At 41.5% G+C, this 12,631-nt stretch overlaps 1 protein-coding gene across 3 annotated transcripts in view; it reads right to left on the bottom strand.

The window, feature by feature from the left end:
* Nucleotides 1-10,877, bottom strand: part of map7b (microtubule-associated protein 7b) — a 32,408-nt gene extending 21,531 nt beyond the window's left edge. For all 3 annotated transcript variants that reach the window (XM_053643127.1, XM_053643128.1, XM_053643129.1), the window contains exon 1: nt 9,993-10,877. In XM_053643127.1, the coding sequence (XP_053499102.1) occupies nt 9,993-10,038 (46 nt within the window). In that variant the 5' untranslated portion in view covers nt 10,039-10,877. The remainder of the gene's footprint in view (nt 1-9,992) is intronic.
* Between the last annotated feature and the right edge of the window lie 1,754 nt (nt 10,878-12,631).

Here is a 12,631-nt window from a genome sequence, read left to right as displayed (position 1 = left end):
TGACTAAAATTCATATCCCATTTCTTTTTTTTAAGTCTACTTAATTGGCATAGTTTAGCATTTGATGATGGTCAGGATAACGTTTACCTTCTTTTGGATCAACGTTTGTGTTTGCACGGCTCTTGAGACTGCATGCTGATGTGACGTGTGGCCAAAAAAAACACCATGAAATATCACGATACGGTTTTACATCTGTATCTCATTAACATAAAACATCGAAAACTGGTTTTCGGGGAAGCGTTAACAAGTTCGAATCGTTGTGATGTCAACGCCGTCTTTAACTGGGAGCCCAAGAGAGTGATCTCTGGGTGGGAAGAGATGTGAATAAAAATAAATAAAACCTCACCAATCAGCAGAGTGTATCCCATAATAATCTGGGCAGATAAGCAGATTAATCTTGCGGTTAGCAGTAACGTCATCAAGTAAACAGACATTTGTAATGATCTAACATTTGTGCCAGAAAGACTTCAGCACTCCGACACGGCCACCTCCTGCTCCAGATTCCCTTTTCCTCAAGCCCTGAAGCCTTTTAAGGGACGCTCCTGTTACAGAAATATTAAATCACCTGACCCATTTACTCTTTTTCCAAACCTTTATATCCACGAACAATAGTTTTAAATACCCTAAGAAATACAGTGAAATAGAGATAAAAGCAAGAAAATAAATATCGTGTGTCACCTGGTCTTGCCGCTGAAACACCTGCGGGGAATTTATTTCTAATAAAAGCCCCAGATCTCATTAGCACATCAGTGTAATCTAACCTGAATGTATTCGTTCCCCGTGGAGACCGACTGAATTAGAATACGATAGAGTACTTTATACTCCGTACCGTAGAGCTCGTCCTGTAAGCTTAGGGTGTATTGGGGTACCGAGTTACAGGATTACCAGGGACTGCATCTTGGGAACATCGTATTATACCGGGACTCGACGATTCGTGGGCCGAGTACTTGATATAATACTGCAGTATGAACCAGCTTGGCTTCTGTGTTTTGTTTATCCGCTCACATGCATTTATTTTGCTGAAGGAAACTAGCTAGAGCCATTAGCTCAGAGGTTTTCACCGAATGTCATCGATTTTCCTTTTATTTACCCTCCCTCATCTGATTAGTGAACTAGCAAACTAAATGAGCTTGTTTAAAGAAAAAAAAATCAACGACGAAGAGAGAGAACATGTATATTGCGTGTTTATTCTTCTTGCGTCACGTTCAAAAGTCGCCGCATGTTTTCAGAGTCCGTGATGCTAGTTAAAACTTCTAACATGAAGCACCGCCAGGAAACAAAGCATAACCAGTTTCAATTCAAATTTATAGCCATAAACTAGAGACGGGACCAATCCGATACCCAGAATCAGGTATCTGGGCGAAATCAGCAAGAAATGGTGGATTGGACATCAGAGGAAAAAAATAGAATGAACTTAATCCAATCCTGTAACAAATGGAAAAGACTGCAAGTGGTAGAATTTATTATATTTATTTATTTATTTATTTTAAACGCTGACATTTTGTACAAGTCATAGAAACGTACAAGATGTTTCTGTTTCCTGAGGACCAGACGAACAGCACGACAAACACACGAACACCATCGTCTCAAACACGCCCTTCGGTTTGAGTTGAAATGCGATTACGTGATAACCACGACCCATGGTGTTCGAATTCCCTCAGACAGACAGACAGCCTGCAAAACAATAGAAAAGCTGCAGCCTCGTCCTCTTCCTCTCACTCGCTTGGGCCCAGCAGTAAACCACTTATTCCAGTGATTAGGCATTAATTATGAACCAAAATTAGACTATGTGTCTATGACTAGCAGAACCTGTAGAGCAACAACAGCCAGTTACTGTAGATCAGGAATAAGAGGGGAACTCAAAACAGCACTAAACTGGATGCTACACATGAGATCTTAACGCTGTGCCAGATTAAAAATGTAGTCCGATATTATATTACATTTCGGGATCTATTCATGGTGCAGGCTAACTGGGTTAAGGAGGATTTAGCAGGACATCCTCTCTCGCTCTCTCTCAATGCCCTCAAATAGCATTCAGTGAATTTACATGCACATGTAAAAAATTTATATATAGTATTAAAAAAAATGAATACAAAAGCACATCAAATTTGAGTTTTATAGATGCAGAACTTTTACATTCAGGGGAGCTGGCACGATGGTTAGCACGTTTGCCTCACAGCTCCAGGGTCGGGGGTTCGATTCCCGTCTCTGCCCTGTGTGCGTGGAGTTTGGAGGGGTTTCCTCGGAGTACTCAAGTTTCCTCCTCCAGTCAAAAAACATGCGCTGTAGACTGGCATTTCCAAGTTGTCCGTAGTGTGTGAATGTGTGTGTGATGGGTTAGCACCACGTCCGATGGATGGATGGATGGATGGATGATCCCACTATCTGGTGCAACCTAGAAGAAGGATTTCTGCCAAGTGGCTTTGTCACAATGTCTATTGTTAAAATTAAAAGTGCTATATAAAGACAAAGCGACTGAATATCTGCGCTCAGCAATCTCCATTTCTTAATCTAAATAAGCCTTCACGGTACATTCGCTGAAAATGTCAACACGTTGTTTTTCCTGTATTTCTCACCTCACCGCCTTTGACTTTGCTCAGCGGTCAAAGGTCAGAGTAGAGATTCTCTGCAAGCGCATAGTCCACTAAACTCAAAACACATGACCACCCCTTTTCACATCTTTGGTCTTCAACCTCTCATAATAACACCTCAAAAGAGCCACAGAAACTCCTGACGCTCATTATTTTCCTAGAACAACGCGGCCTTGAAGTGTTGTACTCCTCTCGTTGGACTTTTTATCCATTTATTGTTGTAGAACGTCTTTGAAACAAGGTCATTCCACCGTACAAATCCCGGGGAAGTAGTCGTTACTCTACAAGCACGTTAAACAAACATAAATTAATATACAAATGTGATTTGCCTTACCGTTATGGAAATTCTAAATCAATCGACACTTTCTGATCAATTAGAGTTGAGAATTAAACAGCGCAACAACAGTGTTAAACATATAAATAAGAGAGACCACGTTAGAGTCAGTTCAGAAAGAAAACAAAAAAAAGTGACCTTTAACACCAGACAAAAAAAAAAAAAAAGTGATAGTCAGTGTTAGTTAATACACACCCCAGTGTGTGTGGTTAATATTATTGTGTGCACGTGCAGTATGAATAGACTAGAGATCACTCCAGAGACGGCGTTTCATGTCTGCACGGCACCAGCCTACGAGTGTGTACGTGTCTGTGTGTGTACGTGTCTGTGTGTGTGTAAGCAGAAGGATAAGGCCTCAGAGTCCTGAGCAGCTTAGCGTCACCTTATGCTGATCTGAGAAAGACTGCAGAACGCTTGCTCAAATCGAGCACAAAGCACAAAAAGACTGTTTCTGTGAACACTTATACACCATCACACAGTATCCCTGAGGGTTTTTTTCTTACAACAAACATTTCTTGACTCCTTTATAAAAAAAAAAAAGGGTATCACTTTCATTCTCCCACGAATCCATGATTAGGACACTGGAGCACTTCCTGAAAGCTAATTCTTACTGAATGAACCAGTCAGGGTGCATGAACGCTTAAATAGAAAGGGTCATAAAGTGAGATACCGAGTACTGATAAAGCATCTCCAGCGAATCATATTTCTGGAGATGATTCAGCACTTGAACCAAAACAGAAAATGAAAAGTGCTCAATGATCTCATCTCGCTCATCTTCAGTAAGCACTCAGTCTTGGTCAGGGTGGTGGGAATATACCGGAATACGCCGGGAACATTTGGTGTGAGACAGGAATACACCCAGGAGTGGATTCCAGTGCACACACACGTGTTCAGACTTTGGGGGACTGTGACGCCGCCAGTCTTTTTGAATTCGTTAAGAAGTTTGCCAACTTCTTAATCCATCAAATTCTATCCTTCAGAGTCCATCGCAACCTCGTGACAGCTTCCCGATCCAGCCGTGAGAATGATTTCAATACGTTCATTTGTTAAAGGTGTTCTTAAAGGCTGTCTGAAAAGATATATACAGAACATAAACCAAGTATGGAAGATATTTTGCTAAAAAGTCCACCTACTGGGATGTTTTCGGAAGGCCGGATGAAACCGTAGAACCCAGAGGAAGCCCAGAAGGACATGGGGAGGAAAAACTCCACACAGACAATAGTAAATTTAAAATAATATTATATATATATATATATATATATATATATATATATATATATATATATATATATATATATATATATATACACACACACACACACACACACACACATATATATATAAAAAAAAAAACACACACAACAAATTGATTAAACATTTCTACACTTTTACCCGTTTTAAAAAGCATGGATATTTGAATATGCATGAATATGCAAATTTCCAAATCGTCTAACCTACCCAAATATACCATAATAATATAATAAAGTCATATTACCGAATTTGGATACGTTTGCTAGGCAAATATTTCTATATTTCTGTAGATTCCAGAGAAGTTTCTGGGTACTGTGTTGTCATCATGTAATAATTTGCATATTGTCCGTGATAGGCTCACACTGTCGAGTTACGGCATCACTACACACTGAGCTCATACTTAATGCTTACTGAATCAGTTTTATATGAGAAAGTCTTGGCTTTAAATGAAGAAAAAAAAAAAGTAGCATTTCTAAGACTTATAACCAAACAGCAGTCTACAGAAGAACTTTCAGCAGAGTTAATTATGCGTTTTTGACTGCACAGGCCCATTCAAGCTGAGAGTTCTTGCCACCACCATGGCTTGAGGGCTGAAGTATTTCTGCCGTGTGTACGGTATTTGAATTCAAAAGTGAAATGAGGCACATACCAGGGAGCCAGTTTGTCAGCCACCCAGGAGACCGGTGTTCACCTGACCTCACATCATACTCACTACTGATGTCCTTTGCCTTCGGGTCATGTGAGCTGATGCGAGTGTGTCGGTTATTAATGCCTCACATTGCCACTCCCTACAGTCAAATAAGGCCAGGTTTTACTCGCAGGAAGTTGGCTTAGGACTCCGATGAAGACAAACAATTAGTTTAACAATAGCGGCAATGATGGATGAACTCAAACCTGTTACTTGAAAAGATGTAATCTCGTATATACACAACTCAAAATAGTTCTCGGTGATGCATGTCTGGCATAAAAGCAAGACAAACCTTCAGGCCAGTCCACAGGTATGCACACACGCCAAAACAAGCCAAACCTCACAATGACACTGGATACGGAAGTACTACATCCAGTATAGCTGCTCACTTAAACCATGCATCCTCAAGTATTATAGATTGCCGTTCATTTAATAATACTAAAGACAGCAACTTGACGTTTCGTACGTCAACATGTGTACGAGTGCGTGCTCAAAATCCAAACGCAGTCGTGGAGGACTATCGCTTTTTGTCTTTCGAGTGGTGAATCATGCGCAATCGGACACGAGGTTAGTTTGGATTTTTAAAGCGCTGTTACTCAGTCGAGATCCTAGACCGCACAGATCAGGTTCCTTGCTCCAGTGGTGCTCATCTGTTTTGTGTTCGTCTATAGTCCCCAAAATATACTGCAACCCCTACCGTGTGAGCTCGCACTAAATCCTACTACAGCAACCTCTACTACTACGATCAGACCAGAAACAGTAGAAACAAGAGGGTCTCTTTACAATAACCACCAGGCAACCGGGGGGTGTGTGTGTAAACTTAGTACACTGTTGCCACATTGGGCATGTTCATAACTTTACGACCATCAAATGCACAGAACAACATGGCATTGGTGATTTTTTTTTTCTGGCTCCATGTGCCATATTTCCTCACAGCCACACTCTCTTTAAGCTTACAACAACGGGATCAATATTTACAGTGTAAGAGATTCAACTAGGTGTTTTTTGTGCTTATTTTTGTTGCAGAAACTACTTAAATTGGCGAAATTGCAATTGCACGGAATTGTTTTAGTAAATGAGACCTTTCAGCTGTACTCATGTTTGACGCACGCTTATCGAAGAGGGCTTTGGCTGAATGCGCGTTGTGATGACATCACATGATGCATCTTGACCCCAAATCTGCGGTAATTGAAAAATTGCAAGCTCCTCCGAATATTGCAGAGTTTTCTTGGATTTGCGTTCATTTCTGAGATCGCTAAATCTAGGAGGGACTGAAATGTCTGAAAACTTACAAATTACAAACCAGTGGAAAACACACACACACACACACTCTAGCCACTGACCTAAATCTGGAGTTTTGCTGTAAAACTTTGCACATCTCCGAGACAGGCTACTTAATCCGACTTTGACCCGCATCGCCGATCCCCAACCTCGTTTATTGTGATCAACAGAATTTAGTCGCAGCTCTAATCCACATCGCCTGCTAAAGATAATCAGTCTATAATCGAATAGCCGGATCAGACCTAGATTAGAGCGGGAACTGAATCAAGACTGACGATCCTGTAGATCCTCCATCACTTCGTGACCCGACTTCCTCTCTGCCTCCCTCTTGCTCCTTCTCACCTCCTCTCCTGCGTTTCCTGCGCCGGCTCCGCTGCTCCTCGTCTTCCTCGGTGATGGTGGTGAGGGAGGGGATGACCGACCTGCTGCCCCCTTTCCTCAGCCTGGGGGGCAACAGCATCCTCCGTCGCTCTGCACAGCCCTCGTCCTGGCTTTCCTCGTTGTTTTCCTCCCTCGCTCGCTCGCTCTCCCTCTCTCTCTCTCTCTCTCAGCGCGTGTGACTGTGCACGCTCCTGTCCAGTGAGCTTACTCACGCTAATGCTAACTACTAGCACTCAGACTCCTCATCTGGTCCAAGTGCGTGCAGAATGACAGCAAGCGCGAGCGACAGCGTGCGAGACGTGAGAAGGCAGGACAAGAAGTGACCAAAAAAAAAAAAAACGCAGAAAGATCCGAAAACAATTGATGAGAAATTACAAAAAGGAGAACTTGCTAATCCAGGACGTAAACAGCTTAGCGAAGACATCTCATGCTGATAAACGTTACAGAAGATCGCCTCATCCTCAAGCTTTCCTCTTTTCTGCTCTTTTATAGGTCTCTATGCCACAGAGATGCTGCCACTTTCTCTCAAGGTCTGTTCTGCTGCTGTACTGCTCATCCTCTCTCTCGCCCTCTCGCTCTCTCTCTCTCTCTCTCTCTCTCTCTGGTTCAAACACACACACACAGCTCTCTATTTCCTACTGAAATATTCAAGACGGAGGGAAACAGGGCAAGGCGAGCCAGTCGGTTAATGATCGCTGTACAACCATACAAAGCTGAGGAAGAGGAATGATGGCTTGACAGAAAGCGTAGGCCTTCTTCCAAAAAGAACACCGAACAGAACTGACGCTGTGACGCAGAACTGCCATCCCCCTGGGATTTTCATACGTGGGGTGGTGCGAAAAACAACCTCTTTACAAACATGGTGAGCAGAAAAGCATCTCGAGATGCGTCAAACGTCGAGGCGGATGGGCTACGACAGCAGAAAAGACACACATCAGGTTTCACTCCTGAGGGACGTTTTTCACCGAAACTAGACAGAAAACATTGTGTGGGAAAATTTGATATAATTTTTAAGAGCAGATATAGATTTATTAAAGTTCTTTACATGACAAAAACAGTGCAATTATTCCTGCTCTTCAGACAGACACACCTCCCAGTCAGTGTGTGTGTGTGTGTGTAGTATAAATTTGCAATGTAAGCAAGCACAGGAGCAATAAGGATTCAGTTCAACAGTGCACAGCAGCCCATCATCACTCCTGGGACCAATCATTTTATCCTCCCCCTCCCCCCGTCCATCGTACTATTTAAATAAAAATCTTTGTGTTCCTTTTTTTGTTTGTTTTACACCACATTCATCTTCACGTACAAATTCCCGACATGTGCGAGGAAGTGCGGCCTTCGGTTTGCTTTGCTCTCCCTCATAAACCCATAAACCTGCTGAACAAGCAAACATCCATCGTTTATTGCACACCATACGGCGTTCCAGCTCTCCGCTCTGTTAAATATCACGCCGTCGAAGACGAACCGGCGTCGCCATGTCCGATGGCGCGACGCGCCAGGCGCTCACGGCTCACGACGGGGAGCATCTCGTATACTGCAGGGCGTGAGTGTGCGCCCGCTGAAGCGCGGTGTTCTCCCCGTCAGCAGGTTCAGCCACCGTAAGGACCGCTAACAAAGCCTTCGGGACCTTTCAGTCATTTTCACTGGAAATCATCATCAATATCAAAGCAGGACACCTTCAAAATCTTCCACACTTCATATATAGAAAGAGTTGGGTTTTTTCTCCTTGTATGGCCCTTCATACATGTTCGCTGGATATATGTATATGAACAGAATGATGCCAAAGTCGTGTGTTTATGCAATTCAGCAGCTCACTCGTTAGCACACCAGCGGGGATTTTCCTTCTGATAAACCACCTTGCAGAAATTTACAGGCCCGAGAAAGGTGCACGCTCGCTCTCTCTCTCCCTCTCTATCTCCCTCTCACACACACAGTGTCTATTTACACCAGCAAGTAAGGGCTAATACTTGAGCTATCTTGATCTTTGCCAGGAGTTGAAGCGCAACATATCTTATGATGCCCCAACAGTCCACTACATCTTTGCATTTTCATGTTATTAACTTTACTAAGTGTAAAAAAAAAAAAAAACCCCACCACCCTGAATGGTGAAGAGGCTGGGTCTGATTTCTTTCCAGCCCAGACTGCTGATTCATTGCAGCGGGTCAGTGAAAAGTCATGGAGGACAAAAGCAGGTTTTGCCCAATCGAAACAGGAATGACGCAAAAAAGACAGGCGACAGAATCGGAATTCCAGCCATCTTTTCACCTCCCAGGGGTTTGAGAAAGAGAATAACACGCTCGATGTTAGCATCAAGCCGATGTTTGATGCTAACTTGTTGCTACTAATGCTGTCTTTGAACCCAGGCAGAAATATCAATTACGAGGTGAATGCACTTAAACGCCACAACGACGTCGTGATTACTCGTATTTTTCCTATGAGCGCAGGATACACCCGTGTATCCTCGCTCCTAGCTCCTCTGAAAGCTTCCTCGCCGTGCAATTAGAAAAATTATATATCCTTCAAGATGGCTGACGGCGATCAATTTCCAGGTCACGGGCCGGAGGAGCGAGGAAACATCAGTTTGAGTATTGAGAAGCAGCCTGTGTGTGAACACTTAACTCAGGTTGGGGGGGCAAATGTGTTCTGGAGCGCATTTGATTGGATGCAAATTGAACAAGTACAAAACGAATCATTAAAAATGGTTCACAGTGCTCCTGTAAATGATAACCTATAAAAATTAATACAAGACTAGTCACAAAACACGTTTTTGATGTGAATGTACACAGTCTTATGTGTGTTTACAGCACGACAGCGTCGTACAAACAGCCCAAAAACACATATTTCCATGGCGACTAGAAATGAATCGTGGAGTCGACTCTTATTATTTGACTCCCTCACTGTGAGATGAATACAAACGATGATCAAATGACGGATAGTTCAACAACTGACGCGTTTTATTTACCTAGGAGCTGTAACAGCAGGTGTACACTGACACCAGGGAGGAAATAAATCAGGTGTAGCCTGTTACACTCCCAAATATAACACCGAATGGTTTCACATGGCTGTTATCCTGCTTAATGTTTCATATTTACGAACTTTAAACTGTCTCTAGTGGAACAACAAGCAAAACTCAAACAGGTGTTTCAAGTCGCTCTAGAGCTTTAAAAACCCGGATGTAACTTCACATTATAGTGGAATAAAATGGCAAAATCGTGAAAAGTCGTTAAAAAGTGCACTTTGAGTGAAATCCAGACAAATCACGGTTAATAATAGACTCTTTCGGGTCTAATCCGGTTCTCGTGACCGACCGGCTCGCGCGGTGTTCTACTGATAAATTCACCTGCCGCTTGTTTGTTTGTTTATGTCTGTCTTTACAAGATAAACAGTGCTTATTGTTGTTGTTGTTGTATGCAAGAAATAACCTAATAGCGTTGGGAAAAAATGTTTCCAGTTAAATTGTGCTCACCTTGGCTGGAACTCCGACAGACGTAGCTTTCCTCGCGCTCCGCCATTTCTCGCGACGTCACGGGAAAGGATTACGGGGCGCGAGCGCGGAGTCAATAGAGTCGGTCATCAGCAGGTCCGCGCGCGCCTAGCGGACAGGTGTAAAAAAATAAAAAAATAAAAAATTTAAAAAAAAAGGGGCAGGTCAGTTTAAACCCTGATCAATCTAATTAGTTATATAAATAAAATGCGTTTCAATATAATTGCAAAAATACATATTAAAAAAAACAGCTGATCTATATTGATGGATTTGAAAGATACAGAAAAACAGCCTGTTTTTTTCTCCCAAAATAGTCAACTCGTATGTAGTTTTATCTAATGAAACCGTTTCAAATATCAATTAAAAATACAATAAATAAAATAAAGCATGCACAATCATTTGAAAGTTCGATCTCTGCATGTTAAAAAAAAAAGAAAGAAAACATTCCATGGGCCAGAAATGAACGAATAAACTGTAGGAAGATTGATCACTGCTGCCACCTATTGGTGCTAAACGTCAAAACTGTTCTTCATTACATTCTGTGAAAAGGATTAAAAGGAAGGAGAAAGTGACTTTAAAAAAAAAAAATAAATAAATCATAGCTAAAGTAATGTGAGATTTCTCCGTCAGCCAGAAAGTCAGTAAAAAATGTAATACAATCATTATTAGGTTTATGTATTATACTGTAATCTTGTTTGTACACACAGCTACTTTGGTTGTAAATCTTTGTATTCAACACTACTGTCTATAGCCTACAAATTCATTTTACAATGTGATCTTGGTTTGGAGTCATAAAACATACCATTAGACTGAGTTTTAGATGAGCCCATTCCCTTTCAAGTACATATCCCCTAGATAAGTACACCATGGACCCCACTTTAAGAACAATGCCACTAGACTTTATATATATATATATATATATATATATATATATATATATATATATATATATATATATATATATATATATATATAATGGTATTGCTGAGCCGAACATATTTGGAGGCCAATGTGTGATGATGTAGACATTGTCTGGGTCACTGTGGAGTGAAGGGCGCAAGGTGGGAACACACCAGGTTTCCATGCATACACATGTTCACACCTAAGGGGCAATTTAGAGTTGCCAGTCCACCTACTGGCATGTTTTTGGGAGATGGGAGGAAACTGGAGAACGCGGAGGAAACCCACACAGACACAGGGAGAACATGGACACAGACAGTAACCTGAGATCAGGATCATATTGGGAACCCTGGAGCTGTTACACAGTATGCCACATTTGTGGTAAACACTGTGGAAACATTATATTATTAATAAATGTCACTTTGGCCAAGTGATGGACTGGCATTTCATCCAGCGTGTATTCCCTCGGGATTGTATATAGACTCGGGATCCACCACAAGTTACTATTAAAGTTATTAAGTTAAGATTAATGTGCTGTGCTGTCTTGATTTTTATTGCCTTCGATCTCACTGGAAGAAGGGACAACATCCATGTCCCGTACTTTTTACTAACTTGGTTCCATGTGACCCAAACTGTTTCTTTACATCATTGTAGCCAAAATCTTGATCACCTGACCAAAAAAAAAAAAAGAGGATACCATAACATGTTCTAGGCTGGAGGTTATATGACCTGAAGTGCTTTTCCAGTGTGAAATAACAAAATCCCATTTAGGTATAACTTTACCAAGATGTGGACCAAGAGTGGGTTGGAATTTCTTGTGATTCCTCCTCAGATTATCCAGTTATGGAGTTTTATATTATTGACCTGGTGCACTATTTCATTGTCCAGAGAGGGGCGCTGCATCACAACACTTTCAATTCTACACAAAAATTGTCCTTGACTACACACCTACAGAACAGTTTGCACATCCAGTCGGTACTAACGTCAGCGTTTTCCATCTCCAACATACCAAATTAAGCTAATGAATGGTGTAACAGTTGATGAGTTTACTAAATTCTGTCACAGCATTTGAACCATCCATAAATACACTGACATAACATGTAGTAAAAGGGCAAACTGTGTGTGTTATTCACCCTGGTAGTATTTTAGGAGTTCAGTGTATATAATTCTCTCCAGAAAAGTTTGAGCTGAGGTCCCAGGACAAGCAGAGGATGATGGGAGTGAACCTGCAGCCGGAGAGATACCAGAAGTACTGCTCTGTCTGCCATGACAAACAAGTCTTTGAGCCGACTCTTCTACATGAACATCTAGCTTCGTAGATGCCTTCACACTGGTGTTAATCAAAAGGTAGAGTGAGATCTCATGAAATATTTGAAGTAATAAATAAGCAAACACCAACAAATGTCAAGGAGCCATTTGGGGACCCAAAGAGTCTCTGACTCACTAAAAAGAACCATAATTTCCATCAATAAATGACGGAGCCCTTGAGCAAGACTTTTAAAATATCTTTACACACCAAAGCATGATTTTATAATCATTAAAAAATAGAAAATCATGAAATGATCTGGGCTCTGTCCATCAATAAAAGTCGACTCTTTTGATTCTCAATTGGCTAACTGCTCTAAAAGAACAAAAACAAACAATAAATAGATTGTTAATCTATACCTATCAACCATTTACTGTAAATTGTTTCCTGAAACCCTCTCTATCTTGAGAGAAGA

This window comes from Ictalurus furcatus, chromosome 15 (assembly GCF_023375685.1).
Source record: "Ictalurus furcatus strain D&B chromosome 15, Billie_1.0, whole genome shotgun sequence".
NCBI lineage: Eukaryota > Metazoa > Chordata > Actinopteri > Siluriformes > Ictaluridae > Ictalurus > Ictalurus furcatus.
This window is presented reverse-complemented; position numbering and strand designations above follow the sequence as displayed.